This window comes from Hyla sarda, chromosome 4 (assembly GCF_029499605.1).
Source record: "Hyla sarda isolate aHylSar1 chromosome 4, aHylSar1.hap1, whole genome shotgun sequence".
NCBI classification, from domain to species: domain Eukaryota; kingdom Metazoa; phylum Chordata; class Amphibia; order Anura; family Hylidae; genus Hyla; species Hyla sarda.
Window position 1 is genome coordinate 183,308,698 of NC_079192.1, and position 20,148 is coordinate 183,328,845.

Here is a 20,148-nt window from a genome sequence, read left to right on the forward strand (position 1 = left end):
AATCATTATAACTGTGCCAGACATCTTGACCCCTAAAAATTATACTGCCAGACACTGTTTCCTCTGTTTGTCAGAATCCCACCCCTGTACTCCCCCAAACCCATTTCCCCCTACTCCTGCAGACCCCTAAGGGCTTCTTCACACTATGGACTTTTAATCGGCAGAATGTCCGCTTGCTGCAGGCGCCACCGCAGCCATTGATGGTAGGACTGCACAGATGTGCGCCATCTCTATAGATGACAAAGCAGTCCGGTGGAATTCTACCTGCTAAATGGACATCCACCTAAAGAACGAACATTTTCGTTCTTAGGGTGTTCGTCCATTCTGCTGGGGGAATTCCCCTGTGGCGATTCTACAGTATGCACAGAGCAGCAGAAAACCATTGAAAACATTTGGACTCTGCTGCAAGCATATTTCCACCAGAGGAATGTCCTCAATGTGGATGGGTCCTCTTAGTCCTCCTGTAGGCTCCTCTGCACCCCCAAGACCCCTGCATCATTTATCTTTACACTTTTCTGTCCCCCCAGACCCCTCTGTCCCCTTCTGCCTTACCACTCCCCACCCACATCATTCATCTCCCCCCAAGACCCCTGCATCATTCATCTTTACACTCCCCCCAAGACAAGACCCTTGCATCATTCATCTTCTCCCCCCCAAGACAAGACCCCTGCATAATTTATCTTCTCCCCCCAAGACAAGACCCCTGTTTCATTCATCTTCTCCCCCCCAAGACAAGACCCCTGCATAATTTATCTTCTCCCCCCAAGACAAGACCCCTGCATCATTCATCTTCTCCCCCCCCAAGACAAGACCCCTGTATCATTCATCTTCTCCCCCCAAGACCCCTGCATCATTCATCCCCCCCAAGACCCCTGCATCATTCATCTTTTCCCCTCCTCCCCCCAAGACCCCACATCATTCATCCCCCCAAGACCCCTGCATCATTCATCTTTTCCCCTCCTCCCCCCAAGACCCCACATCATTCATCCCCCCAAGACCAGACCCCTGCATCATTCATCTCCCCCCCAAGACCAGACCCCTGCATCATTCATCTTCCCCCCAAGACCAGACCCCTGCAGCATTCATCTTCCCCCCTACCCCAAGACCCCTGCATCATTCATTTCTCCCACCCCAATACCCCTGCAGCATTCATTTCCCCACCCCAAGACCCCTGCAGCATTCATTTCCCCCAACCCATCTCAAGACCCCTGCAGCATTCATTTCCACCACCCCACCCCAAGACCCCTGCAGCATTAAATTCCCCCACCCTGAGACCCCTGCAGCATTAATTCTCCCACCGCAAGACCCCTGCAGCATTCATTTGCCCCACCCCAAGACCCCTGCATCATTCATCTTCTCCCCCCCCAAGACAAGACCCTTGCAGCAATAATTTCCTCCACACCACCCCACCCCAAGACCTCTGCAGCATTAATTTCCTCCACCCCAAGACCCCTGCAGCATTCATTTCCCCCACCCCAAGACCCCTGCACCATTCATCGTCGTCCCCCCAAGACAAGACCCCTGTATCATTCTTCTCCCCCCAAGACCCCTGCATCATTCATCTTCCCCCCAAGATCCCTGCATCATTCATCTTTCCCCCAAGACCCCTGCATCATTCATCTTCTCCGCCCCAAGACAAGACCCCTGCTGCAATCATTTCCTCCACACCACCCCACCCCAAGACCCCTACAGCATTAATTCCCCCCACCCCAAGACCCCTGCAGCATTCATCTCCCCCACCTCAAGACCACTGCAGCATTTATTTCCCCCACCCCAAGACCCCTGCAGCATTCATTACCCCACCCCAAGACCCCTGCAGCATTCATTTCCCCCAGCCCACCCCAAGACCCCTGCACCATTCATTTCCCCCACCCCACGACCCCTGCAGCATTCATTTACCCCACCCCAAGACCCCTGCAGCATTCATTACCCCCCATGACCTCTGCAGCATTCATTTCCCCCACCCCAAGACCCCTGCAGCATTCATTACCCCACCCTAAGACCCCTGCAGCATTCATTTCCCTCACCCCAAGACCCCTGCAGCATTCATTTACCCCACCCCAAGACCCCTGCAGCATTCATTACCCCACCCTAAGACCCCTGCATCATTCATCCCCCCAAGACCCCTGCATCATTCATCTTTTCCCCTCCTCCCCCCAAGACCCCACATCATTCATCCCCCCAAGACCCCTGCATCATTCATCTTTTCCCCTCCTCCCCCCAAGACCCCACATCATTCATCCCCCCAAGACCAGACCCCTGCATCATTCATCTCCCCCCCAAGACCAGACCCCTGCAGCATTCATCTTCCCCCCTACCCCAAGACCCCTGCATCATTCATTTCTCCCACCCCAATACCCCTGCAGCATTCATCTCCCCCACCTCAAGACCACTGCTGCATTTATTTCCCCCACCCCAAGACCCCTGCAGCATTCATTACCCCACCCCAAGACTCCTGCAGCATTCATTTCCCCCAGCCCACCCCAAGAACCCTGCACCATTCATTTCCCCCAGCCCACCCCAAGACCCCTGCAGCATTCATTTCCCCCACCCCACGACCCCTGCACCATTCATTTACCCCACCCCAAGACCCCTGCAGCATTCATTACCCCCACGACCTCTGCAGCATTCATTTCCCCCACCCCAAGACCCCTGCAGCATTCATTTCCCCCACCCCAAGACCCCTGCAGCATTCATTTACCCCACCCCAAGACCCCTGCAGCATTCATTACCCCACCCTAAGACCCCTGCATCATTCATCCCCCCAAGACCCCTGCATCATTCATCTTTTCCCCTCCTCCCCCCAAGACCCCACATCATTCATCCCCCCAAGACCCCTGCATCATTCATCTTTTCCCCTCCTCCCCCCAAGACCCCACATCATTCATCCCCCAAGACCAGACCCCTGCATCATTCATCTCCCCCCCAAGACCAGACCCCTGCAGCATTCATCTTCCCCCCATTCAAGACCCCTGCAGCATTCATCTTCCCCCCTACCCCAAGACCCCTGCATCATTCATTTCTCCCACCCCAATACCCCTGCAGCATTCATTTCCCCCAACCCATCTCAAGACCCCTGCAGCATTCATTTCCACCACCCCACCCCACCCCAAGACCCCTGCAGCATTAAATTCCCCCACCCTGAGACCCCTGCAGCATTAATTCTCCCACCGCAAGACCCCTGCAGCATTAATTTGCCCCACCCCAAGACCCCTGCATCATTCATCTTCTCCCCCCCAAGACAAGACCCTTGCAGCAATAATTTCCTCCACACCACCCCACCCCAAGACCTCTGCAGCATTAATTTCCTCCACCCCAAGACCCCTGCAGCATTCATTTCCCCCACCCCAAGACCCCTGCACCATTCATCGTCTCCCCCCCAAGACAAGACCCCTGTATCATTCTTCTCCCCCCAAGACCCCTGCATCATTCATCTTCCCCCCAAGATCCCTGCATCATTCATCTTCCCCCCAAGACCCCTGCATCATTCATCTTCTCCGCCCCAAGACAAGACCCCTGCTGCAATCATTTCCTCCACACCACCCCACCCCAAGACCCCTGCAGCATTAATTACGCCCACCCCAAGACCCCTGCAGCATTCATCTCCCCCACCTCAAGACCCCTGCAGCATTCATTACCCCACCCCAAGACCCCTGCAGCATTCATTTCCCCCAGCCCACCCCAAGACCCCTGCACCATTCATTTCCCCCACACCACGACCCCTGCACCATTCATTTACTCCACCCCAAGACCCCTGCAGCATTCATTACCCCCCACGACCTCTGCAGCATTCATTTCCCCCACCCCAAGACCCCTGCAGCATTCATTTCCCCCACCCCAAGACCCCTGCAGCATTCATTTACCCCACCCCAAGACCCCTGCAGCATTCATTACCCCACCCTAAGACCCCTGCATCATTCATCCCCCCAAGACCCCTGCATCATTCATCTTTTCCCCTCCTCCCCCCAAGACCCCACATCATTCATCCCCCCAAGACCCCTGCATCATTCATCTTTTCCCCTCCTCCCCCCAAGACCCCACATCATTCATCTCCCCAAGACCAGACCCCTACATCATTCATCTCCCCCCCAAGACCAGACCCCTGCAGCATTCATCTTCCCCCATTCAAGACCCCTGCAGCATTCATCTTCCCCCTACCCCAAGACCCCTGCAGCATTTATTTCCCCCACCCCAAGACCCCTGCAACATTCATTACCCCAACCCAAGACCCCTGCAGCATTCATTACACCACCCTAAGTCCCCTGCAGCATTGATTTCCCCCAGCCCACCCCACGACCCCTGCAGCATTCATTTTCCCCAACCCACCCCACGACCCCTGCAGCATTCATTTCCCCCAAGCCCCCTGCAGCAATCATTTCCCCCACCCCACGACCCCTGCACCATTAATTTCCCCCACCCCACGACCCCTGCAGCATTAATTCCCCCCACCCCAAGACCCCTGCAGCATTTATTTCCCCCACCCCAAGACCCCTGCACCATTCATTTCCCCCACACCACGACCCCTGCACCATTCATTTACCCCACCCCAAGACCCCTGCAGCATTCATTACCCCCCACGACCTCTGCAGCATTCATTTCCCCCACCCCAAGACCCCTGCAGCATTCATTACCCCACCCTAAGACCCCTGCAGCATTCATTTCCCCCACCCCAAGACCCCTGCAGCATTCATTTACCCCACCCCAAGACCCCTGCAGCATTCATTACCCCACCCTAAGACCCCTGCATCATTCATCCCCCCAAGACCCCTGCATCATTCATCTTTTCCCCTCCTCCCCCCAAGACCCCACATCATTCATCCCCCCAAGACCCCTGCATCATTCATCTTTTCCCCTCCTCCCCCCAAGACCCCACATCATTCATCTCCCCAAGACCAGACCCCTGCATCATTCATCTCCCCCCCAAGACCAGACCCCTGCAGCATTCATCTTTCCCCATTCAAGACCCCTGCAGCATTCATCTTCCCCCTACCCCAAGACCCCTGCAGCATTTATTTCCCCCACCCCAAGACCCCTGCAACATTCATTACCCCAACCCAAGACCCCTGCAGCATTCATTACCCCACCCTAAGTCCCCTGCAGCATTGATTTCCCCCAGCCCACCGCACGACCCCTGCAGCATTCATTTCCCCAACCCACCCCACGACCCCTGCAGCATTCATTTCCCCCAAGCCCCCTGCAGCAATCATTTCCCCCACCCCACGACCCCTGCACCATTAATTTCCTCCACCCCACGACCCCTGCAGCATTAATTCCCCCCACCCCAAGACCCCTGCAGCATTTATTTCCCCCACCCCAAGACCCCTGCAACATTTATTTCCCCCACCCCAAGACCCCTGCAGCATTAATTTACCCCACCCCAAGACCCCTGCAGCATTCATTTCCCCACCCCAAGACCCCTGCAGCATTCATTTCCCCCACCCCAAGATCGCTGCAGCATTCATTTCACCCACCCCAAGACACCTGCAGCATTCATTTCCCCTACCCCACCTGCAGCATTCATCACCCCCACCCCGAATGGCCCGGCCCCGCCCCGCATGATTACTTGTCCCAACACTGCTTCTCTGTGCCAGGTCCCGTGCTGCTCCACTGCTCTGGTCTCTTCTAATCATGCCTGGACAGAGCAGATGATGCAGGCAGCGCAAATCGCGCCACTCACATCATAGGAAAAGTGCTGGCCGGGCAGGGAGAACAGCGTTCGCTCCGGCGGTGCTCAGCTATTCATTTGTATTTGTGTCTTAAAGACATCGATACATATGAATGTCGGGACAGCGGATGCCTCCTCCGCCGGTTCTCTGAACAGGCCAGAGGTCCGTATGACTGGCAGCCGTTGTCCGGATCTGGACCTCGGACTGCAAGTTGAGTACTGCTGTTATAAACCCTTCCCTTCATTCACCACACTCACCTCCCATCATCTCCTTGGTTGAACTTGATGGACATGTGTCTTTTTTCAACCATACTATGCATATATGGAAACATTCAACTTTTCAACTTAGAGGAGGATATGTTCCAACGCTAGTCTTGCTTCCACACCTGAGGGTTTGTGCACTGTATCATTCTAGGTAACCCTCTGAGGTTAAAACATTAGCAGCACAAATCTTATTCTTCTCCATTTTGGTTGTGGATTAAGTGAACGTAATAGAATGAATAATTTTACTGGTTTGACTACATATAAATCTAGGTACAGTGGAGTTAATCCAAGCCAGACCTATTGCTGAAATCCTGAATGCACTTGGAGCTGGGAGAAAGAAAGCAACGGATGAAATCAACCATAGTGTTGGAGCAGAATTACTTGTGAGAGTGGGGCAGCGTGTAGAAAAAGGTAAAATGAATTCTATGCAGTTCTCTATTACTGTGTGTATATGCCATTGCCGGTAACAGTTGGAGTAGGAAGGGGGTGAGTGACAATGGTAACTGGTGTCACCACCTACCAGTCTCCATATGTAGTGGTGTGTACGGATATCATGCTATTAGTACTAATCCCACCATGTATACGCCAATAGTATTCATTGAAAAAATGTAAAAAGCAACTTACTGCTATATGTCCAATATATATTTGTATTTTTAGAATATTATAAGAATATGTATCTCAATTATTTTCATAATGAAGTGAAATAAATATTTACATTGTCTAACAATCTTCCTCGTGACAGGAGTCTCCTGGATACGAATCCATTATGAGAAACCGCTTCTTCAGGACATTCAACGTCAGACCCTTCAGGACGCTCTTTGTATTTCAGAGAAACCAACTTTTATACCTGAACCTCTTATTAGGGATGTTATTTATGCTGAATGCAAGAAGGGAGAGAACGGTGATGCTGTATGCAGGGAGAGGGAGATTAACTGAGTAACAGCTGACGATTTTATTTATATGGTTCAAAGAAAAAGCTTAAATGGGCACTGTCATGAAAACAAAAAATTGATATGTTATAGTGCTTAAGTACTACAACATATCTCTAATATAGTTTAATTAAAAAAAGTGATTTTAAAACAGTTTAAAATCACTTTTAAATTCGGCCACTAGGGGTCGCCCTCCTAGTGGCCGAATGCATTCAGCAGTGAATGAATTCCGACTCATTGAAGCCTGGCAACGAGTCGAAATTCAATCACTGCTGTGCTCGCTCCCGCCTGTCAATCAGACAGGCGGGAGCGAGTGCTTTGAAGGAAGAGGACGCGCGCAGGCTCGGGGACAAGGTAAAGGTAATTTTATGTCTGATACTTGTCTTTGTTTGTAACCCATAATTGTAAGCGCTGCAGAATCTGTAGGCGCTATATAAATAAAATAAATAAATGTTCACTGTATTATGTATACATGTATTATGTATATGTTCAAGTATTATGTATACTGTTCACCTATACAGTATGCCTCCAGTTTCCCCACTACAACTCCCAGCATGCCCTGGGAGTTGTAGTGGGGAAACAGCTGGAGGGACACTGAATTGAACTGAGGGGGAGTGGGTTGAGCGGAGCGGCGGGGCCCGAGGGGTTGCGGGCTGCGCGGCGGGGAGGGGGTACTCTGGGTGAACTAAGGGGGAGGGGGAGTGAGTTGAGCGGCGCCACGGGGCCGGGGGGGGGGGGGGGGGTTGCGGGCTGCGCGGCGGGGAGAGGTATGTGCTCCGGTGTTCACCTATACAGGGTGCCCCCAGTTGTTTCCCCACTACAACTCCCAGCATGCCCTGACAGCCAATAGATGTCAGGGCAAGCTGGGAGTTGCAGTGGGGAAACAGCTGGAGGCACCCTGTATAGGTGAACTACGGGCGGAAGTTTCGGCCCCAGCAGGCATCAGTGACGTGGTGCCTGCTGGGGAAGTCTGCCTGGTAGTGAGCACACTACCAGGCAGACAAAAAAGCATTTTTAATATGTAAAAAAAAAAAATTAAAGGCAGGGAGGGGGTTAGGGATAGATGGGCAGGGACAGAAAAAAAAAAGTGATGGTGGGAGATACCCTTTAAGACAAGTACTAGATTATTAAAATGAAACATTACTTCTTTTATTCATAGAAATCGTCTGTATGTTACTGCACTGTATAGGAAAATTAACCACAACAGCGCCCCCTCTCTGCAGAAGTACATCACAGGATAACTGCTCTGTAGTTGTTGGCTAAAGCTGCACCTCATCCCCTTCTCTTCACACACCCTTTTCTCTTTTCAGATAATTCTCTCTGTTTTCTGGTCCAAATACAGCAGAGTATTACCAGTAAAATCTCCGGAGTGCCACCTTGGAGTAAGCAAAACAAAGGCTTTAACCAATACCTGTAGAGCACTCCTATATTTGACTCATTTGTTTAAGATTGACTCATATATTTTACTCTTATCTAGAGTGACTCTTATATTTGAGAGACAAGAGTGAAAGAATGTATATAACTGGTTTGTTACCTAATCCTAATAATCCTTCTACTATTTAACTAATGTCATGTTAAGGACATATAATAATAACTCAGGAATTGTTATTACAGAATGTTCTGTGAACCAGGAAATCAGTATATGTATATAACTCCATGAAACCTATAAACTGACACTGTGATCATGTAAATAATGCAAAAAATATCAAATTTTATTGATCAAAGTACAGATACAAACACTTAAAATGGAGCAACAAACAGTTAGACCGCAAAAAAACCTCACAGGAATAGAATTCCATACAAAATGGATAATTACATATGTGGTAACTAGGTGGGATGAGGGCAGATGTGGTTACCATAGGGGAAGATTGCATTAACCCCTTGTATTCATGATGCCAGGGCGTGGTTTATCCTCGATACCACCCGAAGGTATACCGCTAGATCCTGGGCTAGGCACGGGACCAATAATCACTCCAACGCCAACTTACAGATAATGGTAGCTTTACTGAGGGTAGACAGATAAAGTCTATACAGGTAAAGTCTATACAGTTCAGCCAGGGCCCACGGAGGTGACCAGTGACTCAGAAACCTTAAGGGCTTGCTGGGACTTGTAGTAGATGGGGTCAATTTATTGCAGGCCACGTTGACTTGACAAATGGTAACTGTGACTGACTTGACTTGACTGATGAATGACAATACTGAGACTGTGGCTTATTTGTAGCTGCTTATGGCTGCATACTGGACTTGAGGCCTCCTATGACTCTGGACACTCTCTAGGACTCGACTTGACCTCAGCAAAGACTTGTAAGGAAAGAGAAAGAGCTAGCTCCACCCAGTGCTTATATGGGGAGACTAGCAGGGAGCCCATAGGTCACCCCTGGGATTACCTGGCCACTGGTACCTCCTGGGTAACAATCACATGACAAGTCACATGGTAAACAGTCTTAAAGTGAAAACACTTTCTGAACACACTACTTGGTATAATACATTAGAAACATATTTACAGGGGGGGACGGGACAGATGCACCAGAGGCCCAGGGGACACTGTAAGGAGGCTGCATGACAGGGCAGCAAGGGTACGGTGTAACACCTCCCATACTGGGCCACCACAAACTCTCCCTCTTGAATACTGCCATCCTCGGCACCCAGTCCTGGAGGGCGGACGACTAACAGTGGCCACTGAGGCCTAGTGACAGTTCATGGGGCATATTTGTATAAAATGTCCTTCACAGGACTGGATAGTTAACAACAGGGGATGAGTCCATGTTGCACTTTAGAAATGTCCATACATGCTCCTTTGGGAAATAAATTGGTAAACACATGGGATTCATTACACTCTAGACACTGAAACACATAAATTGCGGATTGGGCTGCCGGAGGCTATTTACCCAATGCCTTAGCTACTGGGGTCCTCTTGTACTAAAACACTTCTCCCCAGAACTCTATACATATTTTATACAACATACCATTGTTACCTCTATACACAGCATTTCTGTCGCGCTACGTGCTTTAGTTAAGTTGCAGGGGAACTCTCTGGCCAGGAGAGCACCCTGTACACGGGGACAGGAAAAATGTTAGATTCATATAAACATTTTGACATTATGAACTGGTAATGGACACGTTAGATAGAGTCCTAACTAGACATTTTGACTAACTCATATACATATTATATAGACTGACTAAGTTAGTTGGACTATGTGTGATACTATTTTTACTCCCTATATCTAGCGGGAAGCTGTCCTTGAGTAGACCTTTGGGATCTACACAACACCACCTCAGGGGAATCTGGAAATCTTGAGTCTTCTGGAGCTCTTGGAACTTCCGAGGCGGCAGCTGGTTCGTCCTCAGCAAACTCAGGAGCTGGTATTTGTTCAGGACTGGTCGGGCCCAGAGTCGCTGGCATCTGTGCTGGAAAGGCTGGAGACAGAGTTGGTTCTCTAGAGACTGGTATAAAGACCGGAGCCAATGGTAGCAAGGCTGGGACTGGTGTAGAAACTAGAGTAGGTTGAACAGCCCCTATGCTGGTGAGACACAGAAGAACGCAGGCTGGGTTGGGGAAAACATGGGGAAATCCATGGATGGGTGGATTCCCTCACCTGGAGCATACTCTCTCGCAGGTCTGACGGCTGGATAAGGTGCCACTGGGAGCACTAGTAGATCTTCTTTCAGACACAACTTGTTTCAGTGAACAACTTGCAGCTCATACCCAGGCTTTTGTACTTTGTATACATCAGATTCCGGAAAGGGTATGACCATCAACGTGTACAGTTCTGTCTCCCAGATACAGTCTAACTTGTGAGTCCTTGGAAACTTCCCCAGCCAAACCTTATCGCCCAATTGAAGTGGTTTGGCAGAGGCATAACGGTTATAGTCCTCTTGTTGTCTCTGCTGGGCCTCATCCATCTTCGCGAATATTCGTGAATATAGCACTATATATTAAAAATTACGAATATTCGCTTTTTTTCACAGTACACATCACAGTGATCATCCCTCTCTGCTTCCAGCTTCTGTGGTTTAAATAAGGCTCTAATACTACTGTGTGAGACCGCCGGGTGCATATGCGAATATTCGTGAATATTGATCCCTCCCTTCTGCTGCTTCTATCAAGTTACACTGGTATACTTGCTATAAAGTGAATACATTTTCACATATGCGAATTTACGCATATGCGAAAAAAACGCGAATATTACGAATATGCGAATTTAGCGAATATATGACGAATATTCGTCCATATATTCGGGAAATATTGCGAATTCGAATATGGCCTATGCCACTCAACACTAGTCTGACAGGTGGCTAAGGTGTTCCTGGTAGGACTTAGAATACACAATGACATCGTCCAGGTACAATAGGACACTTTGAAAATTCAAATGGCCCAGGCACCTTTCCATCAGTCGCTGGAACGTAGCAGGGGCATTGCACAGCCCAAACGGCATACTTTTATACTCGAACAGTCCCATGGGTGTCACGAAGGCGGTCTTCTCCCAAACCTCCATGACCATGGGCACTTGCCAATATCCACTGGTTAAGTCCAGGGTGGAGAAGTAAACAGCCGACCGGAGGGCGGTGAGTGACTCCTCGATCCTTGGCAATGGATAAGCGTCCTTGTGTGTGACATTATTCAATTTCCTGTAGTCGACACAGAAGCAGATGGTTCCATCCTTTTTCTTGACTAGGACAAGTGGCACTGCCCAGGGGCTCTGACTTTCCTGGATTACGTCTGCCTCTTTCATGTCGGCCATCATCTTCTTGACAGTCTGATACATGCCGGGCGCGACCGTACGGTGTCTTTCCTTGATAGGTGGGCTGTCACCTGTGAGATTTGGTGCTGGATCATTGAAGTCTGGCAGAAGTCTGTGGGGTGCTTGCTGAAAGCCTCATGGTACCTCTTGGCAACATTGATGATTCCATTGGCGTGGTCCCTTGGGGTAGTGTCGTCTCCAACCTGGAGCTGCGCCCACCAGGGCTCTGGAGGGCTCACACTGGATCCTTCGTCCACTTGAGCTTCACGCTGTGGGGCAGCCAGACGTTCTGTCACAATGTCTTTCGACTCTAGGAGGTACAGCTGGGCTACAGGAGTGTATTTGGGCAATACAGTAGCAGAATCAGACAGGTTTACTAACCGCATCGGGACTCTCCCGTTGGTTACAGTGACAAGGCTTCTCGCAGCTCGAACAAGAGGATGATCTTCCAATTGCATAGGTTACAGCAGGGCTTGATAGTCCCGAATTTTGACTCCAGGATATGCACGACACCAGATGATGGTCTCCGTGTTGGGTTGTAAGGTCACCAACCTGATGTCTTGAACTTGTACTCTGCAGATTTCACCTTGCTTGTTGGCAAACTTCTGCTCTGCCTGTAGAACTTTCAAGTGGTGCTGTGCAGCCCGCTGGCCTGGAGGGGACATATGCGGAAGAGAGGCATGTAAGGCCACTTCAGTGAAACAATTCTTCATAATGTTCATCCCCAATATAAACATAGCAGACCCCTTATCTGTCACATTAGTTGCAATCACTCCCTACTCGCTAAGTACAGCCTCTCCCAACTGAATGGTTGGCTTCCAGTATCCATGTCTGGGGACTGGTTGACCATTACCCACAACGACTTGAAAGTTAACATCATCAGGCTCACAGAATAAACTAGCATCCCAATGCTGATAGAAAACACTTTTAGTATAGTAGACACTTGTGACTCTGTATTTATCAATGCCTCCAACGGTACACCTTCTACAATAACTTTTACATAGGAGCAGGAGGCGACATAAAGGGAGAGTCCTTCGGGGATGAATACCGGTGCAGACGCTGGAGCACCAGGACTGTTGATGCTGACTGCAGGCAGGGCTGGCAAGATTCTGGTTGCTGGGGCAGGTGATGACTTCTCTGCTGCAGATGAAGGGGCGCTGTTGCCTGGTTGATCTGGAGAGCTGGGTCCAGACATCCTGTTGAATTTTGAGTGTGCTGTTGCTTTAAGGGAAATAAGGTGCGTTCTCCTTTAAGATGCTTACTGTAGTGCAGCAGCGGCTTTGACTTGACTGATTGGGGTACTGTAATGGATGCTCCCCCTCTATTTTGCAGGCACCCGGTTGTAATCCATCTTGCGACCAGACTTGCGGGCACTAATGGGTTAATACTGATAGCTACTGGCACCGGAGACTGGATACTGGCAATTGTTGGTGTTTGCAGAGTCTGCGCTGCAGCAGGTGCTTGACAAGTAACAATAGAGACGAGCGCAGCAGCCGGAGCTTCCAATATGGCTGCGCCCAGGGAACTTCCTGTTTTGGTCCAATCGGAAAAATCTTCCCCTGTGCAACAAACGGAGGCTCTTTGGTTCCTCCTCGCAGCACTGAAGAGGCGTCACCGCTGGGAACTGATGGTGCAGAGCAGCTACCGCGCGCGGGAAACACCGGACCAAGTTGACCCTTTCAGTTCACAGTAGCAGATAACAGTCTTTTCTTCACCTTCCCCTCTATTTCACAAGCGCCTCGGGTATAACACTTTCCACTGATAAAGTCCCGTACACTTTCTGGCGCAATTTTTGTCATGCATATTTCTCTGCAATATTGGACACAGTTCAGACTGGGAGAGGACTTGTGATATAAGGCGCACACCTGTATCCTTTTCATGGCTCCAAAAGTTGTGGTAACGGGGTGTTAAGAGGGTAGATGTTGTTAACCTACGGGTAGATGGCATTAACCCCTTATATTCGTGACGCCAGGGCATGGTTTATCCCCGATACCACCCGAAGGTATACTGCTAGATACTGGGCTAGGCACGGGGCCAATAATGACTCCGACGCCAAGTTACGGATAACGGTAGCTTTACTGAGGGTAGACAGATGGTAAAGTCTATACAGTTCAGCCAGGGCCCAAGGAGATGACCAGTGATGCAGAAACCTTAAGGGCTTGCTGCGACTTGTAGTAGATGGGGTCAATTTATTGCAGGTCATGTTGACTTGACAAATGGTGACTGTGACTGACTTGACTTGACTGATGACTGACAATACTGAGACTGTGGCTTACTTGTAGCTGCTTGTGGCTGCATACTGGACTTGAGGCCTCCTATGACTCTGGACACTCTCTAGGACTCGACTTGATCTCAGCAAAGACTTGTAAGGAAAGAGAAAGAGCTAGCTCCACCCAGGGCTTATATGGGGAGATTAGCAGGGAGCCCATAGGTCACCCCTGGGATCACCTGGTCACTGGTACCTCCTGGGTAACAATCACATGACAAGTCACATGGTAAACAGTCTTAAAGTGAAAACGCTTTCTGAACACATTACATGGTAAAATACATTAGAAACATATTTACATGGGGGGACAGATGCAAGGGAGACCCAGGAGACACTGTATGGAGGCTGCCTGACAGGCAGCAAGGGTACGGGGTAACACCTCCCGTACTGGGCCACCACACATAGGAGTACAAAAGAGACAATCAATATTGTGGGTATTATATTGCACACTATAATCCATAAGGCTATACATAAGTACTGGCATACATGAACATAACAAAAGTGTAACTATGATGCCCACTCAGACCATATAAGACACTGCTATCTCCTGTAATCCATATACTGGATAACAAAAATGGGGGAAAAAACATGGAGAAAGATGGCATAATTAAATGAAAAGTGGTCATAAGTGAAAACACACAATAGAGATAACAGGGTACAAAAGACAGATGGAGAAATATCCAACACTGTATGTTACCACTGCGTCTCTAACTCCCACATTAGGGAAATTGAAAGAAGTCACATATATACCACATTCATCAAAAATGCCGACACCCCTGGGTGACTCCAGGACCGGGGGTAAGCGGTGGCGGCAGAGACACAAGGGTAATATACAGTGTTGGATCTTTCTCCATCTGTCTTTTGTACCCTGTTATCTCTATTGTGTGTTTTCACTTATGACCACTTTTCATTTAGTTATGCCATCCTTCTCCCTGTTTTTTCCCCCATTTTTGTTATCCAGTATATGGATTATAGGAGATAGCAGTGTCTTATATGGTCTGAGTGGGCATCATAGTCACACTTTTGTTATGTTCATGTATGCCAGTACTTATGTATAGCTTTCTGGATACTAGTGTGCAATATAATACCCACAAAATTGATTTTCTCTTTTGTACTCCTGTTATTATCCATTTTGTGTGGAATTCTATTCCTGTGAGTCTTTTTTGTGGTCTGACTGTTTGCTGCTCCATTTTAAGTGTTTTTTATCTGCACTTTGTTCTATAAAATTTGATATTTTTGCATTATTTACTTGGTCACTGTCAGTTTATAGCTTTCATGGTATGATGTTGTCTTGACACGGTACCTCAATATTGGTCATGATTAAGCCCTTATCTTTGGTTATATGTATATAACTTACTTGGTTTTAACATAATTCTGAATTTAAGAAGAACTCCGGCTGGAGTATTTTTTTTTTTTCTAATTAAGGCTTGTGTGGGGGTGTTACAAAAATAAACATCTACTTACCTCCACATTATTTTTTCCTTGCTTTTCTGCCTTTCTGGGCAGGGTCAACACTTTCCTGTGTCATGCCTTTCTGTAAAATGACCAAAAAGGGGTTGGCCAATTTAGAAAATCAATTTTCAAATACAGTAAATTACGGATTTCTGAGTAAATAGAGGAGAGAGGATTTAAATACTGTCTCTACCTCCAAAGGACCAAGCATGGGAGTACATTACAAATACTATTCATGAGGTTTGTGTGTCCAAGATGCTGCTTCCTTCACCATCTCTTATGTTCGGCCTCATTCGATTGCTATTTCCTACATCCCATGAGGAATCACTTCTATCTTGTCCTGACAGCAGGGGCGTACCTAGAGCATTTGGTACCCGGGGTGGACCCTTTGTTTGGCACCCCCCCCCCCCCATACCCTTCCCCCCCTTAATTACACCCCCCTCCCTTCCCCCCCTTTTATTTACCCCCCTCCTCCCCCCCCCCCCCTTAATTACACCCCCTCCCAGGAGCGGATTGACAACACTCTGGGCACACGGACCAAAAAAAAGCAAGGGCCCCTACTAGGCTCTGCAGCTCATCAATCTTCTGCCACGCCCCTATTCCACCTAAATCCCACACACAATAAACTAAAATTTATATATATAAGAGTAAATATATACCCCCACACAATAACTTGATAATACCGCCATACTGTACTGAATAAAACCACTGTACACAGACGAGTATACTATAAAGGATCTGTATACAATATAAGTGATTATATACAGGACCTTATGGCGGTAGATATCAGCTGTGTACAGGATGTGTATACCATATAAGTTATTACAGTTACATTTTGGGACTCACAATTACGTCTTTTCTGATCAGCGGCGTCCTCTTTCCTTTTCTTCTACATCTGGATAAGACCGCCATGTGGATCTCTTAACATCTGCAGGAAAAACATGTCAGACTCTGCATTTTTTCAGTGCCCTCCCCTCCTCTACACAATCTTTCCATCTATAGTCCCACAAACTGTAATAATGCCCTCTTTTGTGTCCTGCACAGTAAGCAGGCAGGTAGGTAGGTAGCCAGGTAAATAGGTAACTAGGTAGGTAGATCAGGAAGCCAGAGATGTAGGTATGTGACAATTTAGGTAGATAGGGGGCTAGCTAGGTAGTTAGGCAGCCATGTATGAAGGCCAGGTATGTACATAGTTAGGTAGCTGGGTATGTAGGTAAGTAGTTAGGCATACAGGTATAAAGTTAGGTAGGCCCCCCTTCCCTGTAGTTATAGGCAGCAGAGTTAAACCCCCTTCCCAATAGGTATAGGAACAGAGTTAACCTCCCTTTCCCCATAGGTATAGGCAGAGTTAAAACCCCCCTCCCCCTGTTTTCCATAGGTATGGGCAGAGTTAAACCCCTTTTTTCCCATAGGTATAGGCAGATCCCCCCCCCCTTCCCCACTGGTATAGGCAGAGTTACCTTCCCCTCCCCTCTTTCCCATAGGTATAAGCAGGCACCCCCCCCTCTTTCCCATAGGTATAAGCAGAGCTACACCCCCACCCTCTTTCCCATAGGTATATGCAGTTACTCCCCCCCCCTTTCCCATAGGTATATGCAGTTACACCCCCCTCTTTCCCATAGGTATATGCAGTTACATCCCCCCCTTTCCCATACGTATATGCAGTTACACCCCCCCTTCTCCATAGGTATATGCAGTTACACCTCCCCCCTTTCCCATAGGTATATGCAGTTACAACCCCCCTCTTTCCCATAGGTATATGCAGTTACACCCCCCCTTTCCCATAGGTATATGCAGTTACACCCCCCCTTTTCCATAGGTGTATATTCAGTTACACCCCCCCCCTCTTGCCCATAGGTATATGTAGAGTAACGCCCCCCCTACCCATAGGTATATGTAGAGTAACCCCTCCCCTTCCCCATAGGTATATGTAGAGTAACCCCCCCCTCTCCCCTTCCCCATAGGTATATGTAGAGTAACCCCCCCTCCCCTTCCCCATAGGTATATGTAGAGTAACCCCCCCCCCCTCCCTTCCCCATAGGTGTATGCAGAGTTGAGAAAAAAAAAAAAGGATGCTCACCTGATATCCCACGCAGCGATCTCCTCAGCTGCAGGGCCCGCATCTTCTCCCCTCCACAGTACAGGTGCCGGATGAGTGACGTCATCGGCGCCTGTACTGCGTGCTGCATGGGGGCGGAGGTCACGTTTCCTCTGTGTAAGCTGCAGATGCGGCTCACACAGAGGGGATGCCTTCTCTTGTATGTGCGTGTATCGCACATACAGGAGAATGTAGCGCTGTCTGCTGGGGATCCTCAGTAGTGGTGGCGGCGGCGGCGGGTCAGTCCGCCCCCCGCCCCCCCTTAGTACGCCACTGCCTGACAGATCTGATGCTGAGTATGGGATTTCCTGCTTTCTCTCTGGGTCGCCTCTCTTTTTTCTATAAATATAACTTGTGTTATCTCCTTTCTTCTCCTGTCTACTGAGTGCTTTCTTCCCTATCTGTACTCTAATACCAAAAAGCTTGGATGATCTGCCCTCCGTGAAGACTAGGACACTTTTCTTATTCTACTCGCTGTACAGCATGCGCCACCCCTTCTCTGCTGCCATCTCTAACAGTGAGAAAAGGGAGGGAAGAGTTGAGAGAACTAACACAGCAAGGAGCAGTGTGCTGTCCGATCTATTTTAGGACTATGATAGGCAGCAGCACAGCCTATTACATAAATGTGTTAAACAGATTCTATAACAAAATGGCAGGACATTTGTAGTATGGTGGGGTGTGAGGTGCAGGGCAGATGTTGTTACCCTAGGGTCATAAGGTATTGACCCCTTGTGTTTGTGATGCCAGGGCATGGTTTAGCCTTAACCACCCGAAGGTATACCACTGGATCCTGTGCTAGGCACTGGGGCAATGAAGACAGCGATAGCTTTTCTGAGGATAGACAATTGTAAAGTCTATACAATTCAGCCAGGGCCCAAGGAGGTGACCAGTGACTCAGAGACCTTAAGGGCTTGCTGGGACTTGTAGTAGGACTAGGCAATTTCGTGCAGGCCATGTTGCTTGACAATTTGACAGAGACTGACTTGATTTGACTGATGACAGACAAAGCTGCAGGTTTAGCTTACTTGCACTTGACTGTGGCTGCAGGACTTGAGTTAATTTGAGTTAAGGCCTCCACTACTCTGGACAAACACACTAGGCACGACTGCACTGGACCTCAGCAGGAAGCAAGAGAGAGAAGCTAGCTCCACCCAGGGCTTATATGGGGGAGACTAGCAGGGAGCCCATAGGTCACTCTTGGAGTCAGCTGGTTACTGGCACCTCCTGGGTAACAATCACATGGTACATTTTATTAAAGGCATAATACATCTTTTAATATACACTATATATACAAATGGGGAAACAACTATAGGGAGCCCTGGGGATACTGAAGGACACTGCCTGACAGGGCAGGAAAGGTACAGGGCAACACCATCCCGTACTGGGCCACCACACATTTAATGAAAGCCCTTAGTTATACGTTTAGGAAGCAAATAAACAATAAAAACTATTGGCACAAAGGTGTTCAAAGCTTTTAACCTTTTTAATTTTCTGTTCTTCAGTTATAAGTGTATTAAAAAGATCTTATAAATAAATGAAATCACTATATCAATCGACATATTAGAAATATCTGGAAATAAAATGGCCAGACACCCTAGCAGATAACAGCATACTGCAAGGGTATAAAAAACCTGGACCACACCTGACTGCAGCACTGTCTTCTTCATGAGACAACCCCTATTGTCTAAAATACATTAAGCCTTCTATACATCCATTAACTGATCTTCCCCTCTTTTTTCTCTGCATTTAGTTGCCTTCGTTGTGTGGATTCTGCAGCTGTGCGCTGTAACCGGGAAGTGACACCATGCGCCCTAATCTCATGTACAATGGAGCGCAGTTGTAGCAAAACAGTAGGGGACACATGGGGGGCATCCTGTGGTTGCTGTAAAAGAAAGACAAACCATTTAGCAAGGTCACACAAATATATAAAGGGAGATTTATCAAGGGATTTAAGCAGCTTTTTTTGCTTACAAAAGTTGCACGTGCACCTAAGCAATTTTTTGCGCAACTTATGTGGGTAAACAAAAAATACCAATCTGCCCTACCTAAGCAATTTTCAGTTTTTACTTCGCAGTGGTCCTGGATTTATCATTGCGAAAGTTGCACGTAAGCAAATAAAAGTCGCAAACCCCCCCCCCTTCAAAAAGTCGCAAGTGTAAGCAAGGTCAGACATGGCTTGCAAACTCGCCTATGACAGCATTTTCAAAAAGTCGCACGTAAAACTTTTTGCGTGACTTTTTGCACAGCTTCCCTCCCTGGCACCCACTCACATCTACCACCTGCCTGCAAGGTGTTGGGACTACAATTCCCAGCATGTCCTCACTGTAAGGGCATGCTGGGAGTAGTAGTCCTGCAATAGCTAGCGGGTGGGTTGTAGATGTGGGCGGGTGGTCGGGAGGGAAGCTGTGCAAAAAGTTGCAGGTGAGACTTTTTGTGCGACTTTTTTTACTTTCATTTTCACAGGCACAGTGGGACGAGCGGGTAGGCGATATACAGAAGGGTGACAAGCTTGTCATCCGCCCGCACACTTCTCGCCCACGCTACACTACTACAGCTCTCAGCATGTCCTTACTGTAAGGACATGCTGGGAATTGTAGTTGTGCGGCACGGGGAAAGTGTGTTAGATGGGTGGGCGGTGACAAGCTTGTCACCCGCCCGCGCCGCATGGCTACAACTCCCCATGGTGTCCTTACTGTAAAGGCATGCTGGGAGTTGTAGTCATGCAGTGGGGG

General features: G+C 48.6%; 2 protein-coding genes across 8 annotated transcripts in view; one reads left to right on the forward strand and one right to left on the reverse strand.

Moving 5' to 3' along the window:
- The window catches only part of TYMP (thymidine phosphorylase), a 47,467-nt gene extending 40,121 nt beyond the window's left edge, over positions 1 to 7,346 (forward strand). Inside the window, exons 10-11 of the mRNA XM_056573032.1 lie at positions 6,200 to 6,340; positions 6,672 to 7,346. Of these exons, the coding sequence (XP_056429007.1) occupies positions 6,200 to 6,340; positions 6,672 to 6,865 (335 nt within the window). The 3' untranslated portion in view covers positions 6,866 to 7,346. The remainder of the gene's footprint in view (positions 1 to 6,199; positions 6,341 to 6,671) is intronic.
- Positions 7,347 to 18,763: 11,417 nt separating this feature from the next.
- The window catches only part of LOC130368803 (protein tyrosine phosphatase domain-containing protein 1-like), a 29,500-nt gene continuing 28,115 nt past the window's right edge, over positions 18,764 to 20,148 (reverse strand). For 6 of the 7 annotated variants that reach the window (XM_056573038.1, XM_056573036.1, XM_056573037.1 and 3 more), the window contains one exon: positions 18,764 to 19,298. In XM_056573038.1, the coding sequence (XP_056429013.1) occupies positions 19,131 to 19,298 (168 nt within the window). In that variant the 3' untranslated portion in view covers positions 18,764 to 19,130. The remainder of the gene's footprint in view (positions 19,299 to 20,148) is intronic. The other variant, XR_008892572.1, reaches the window with a different exon arrangement.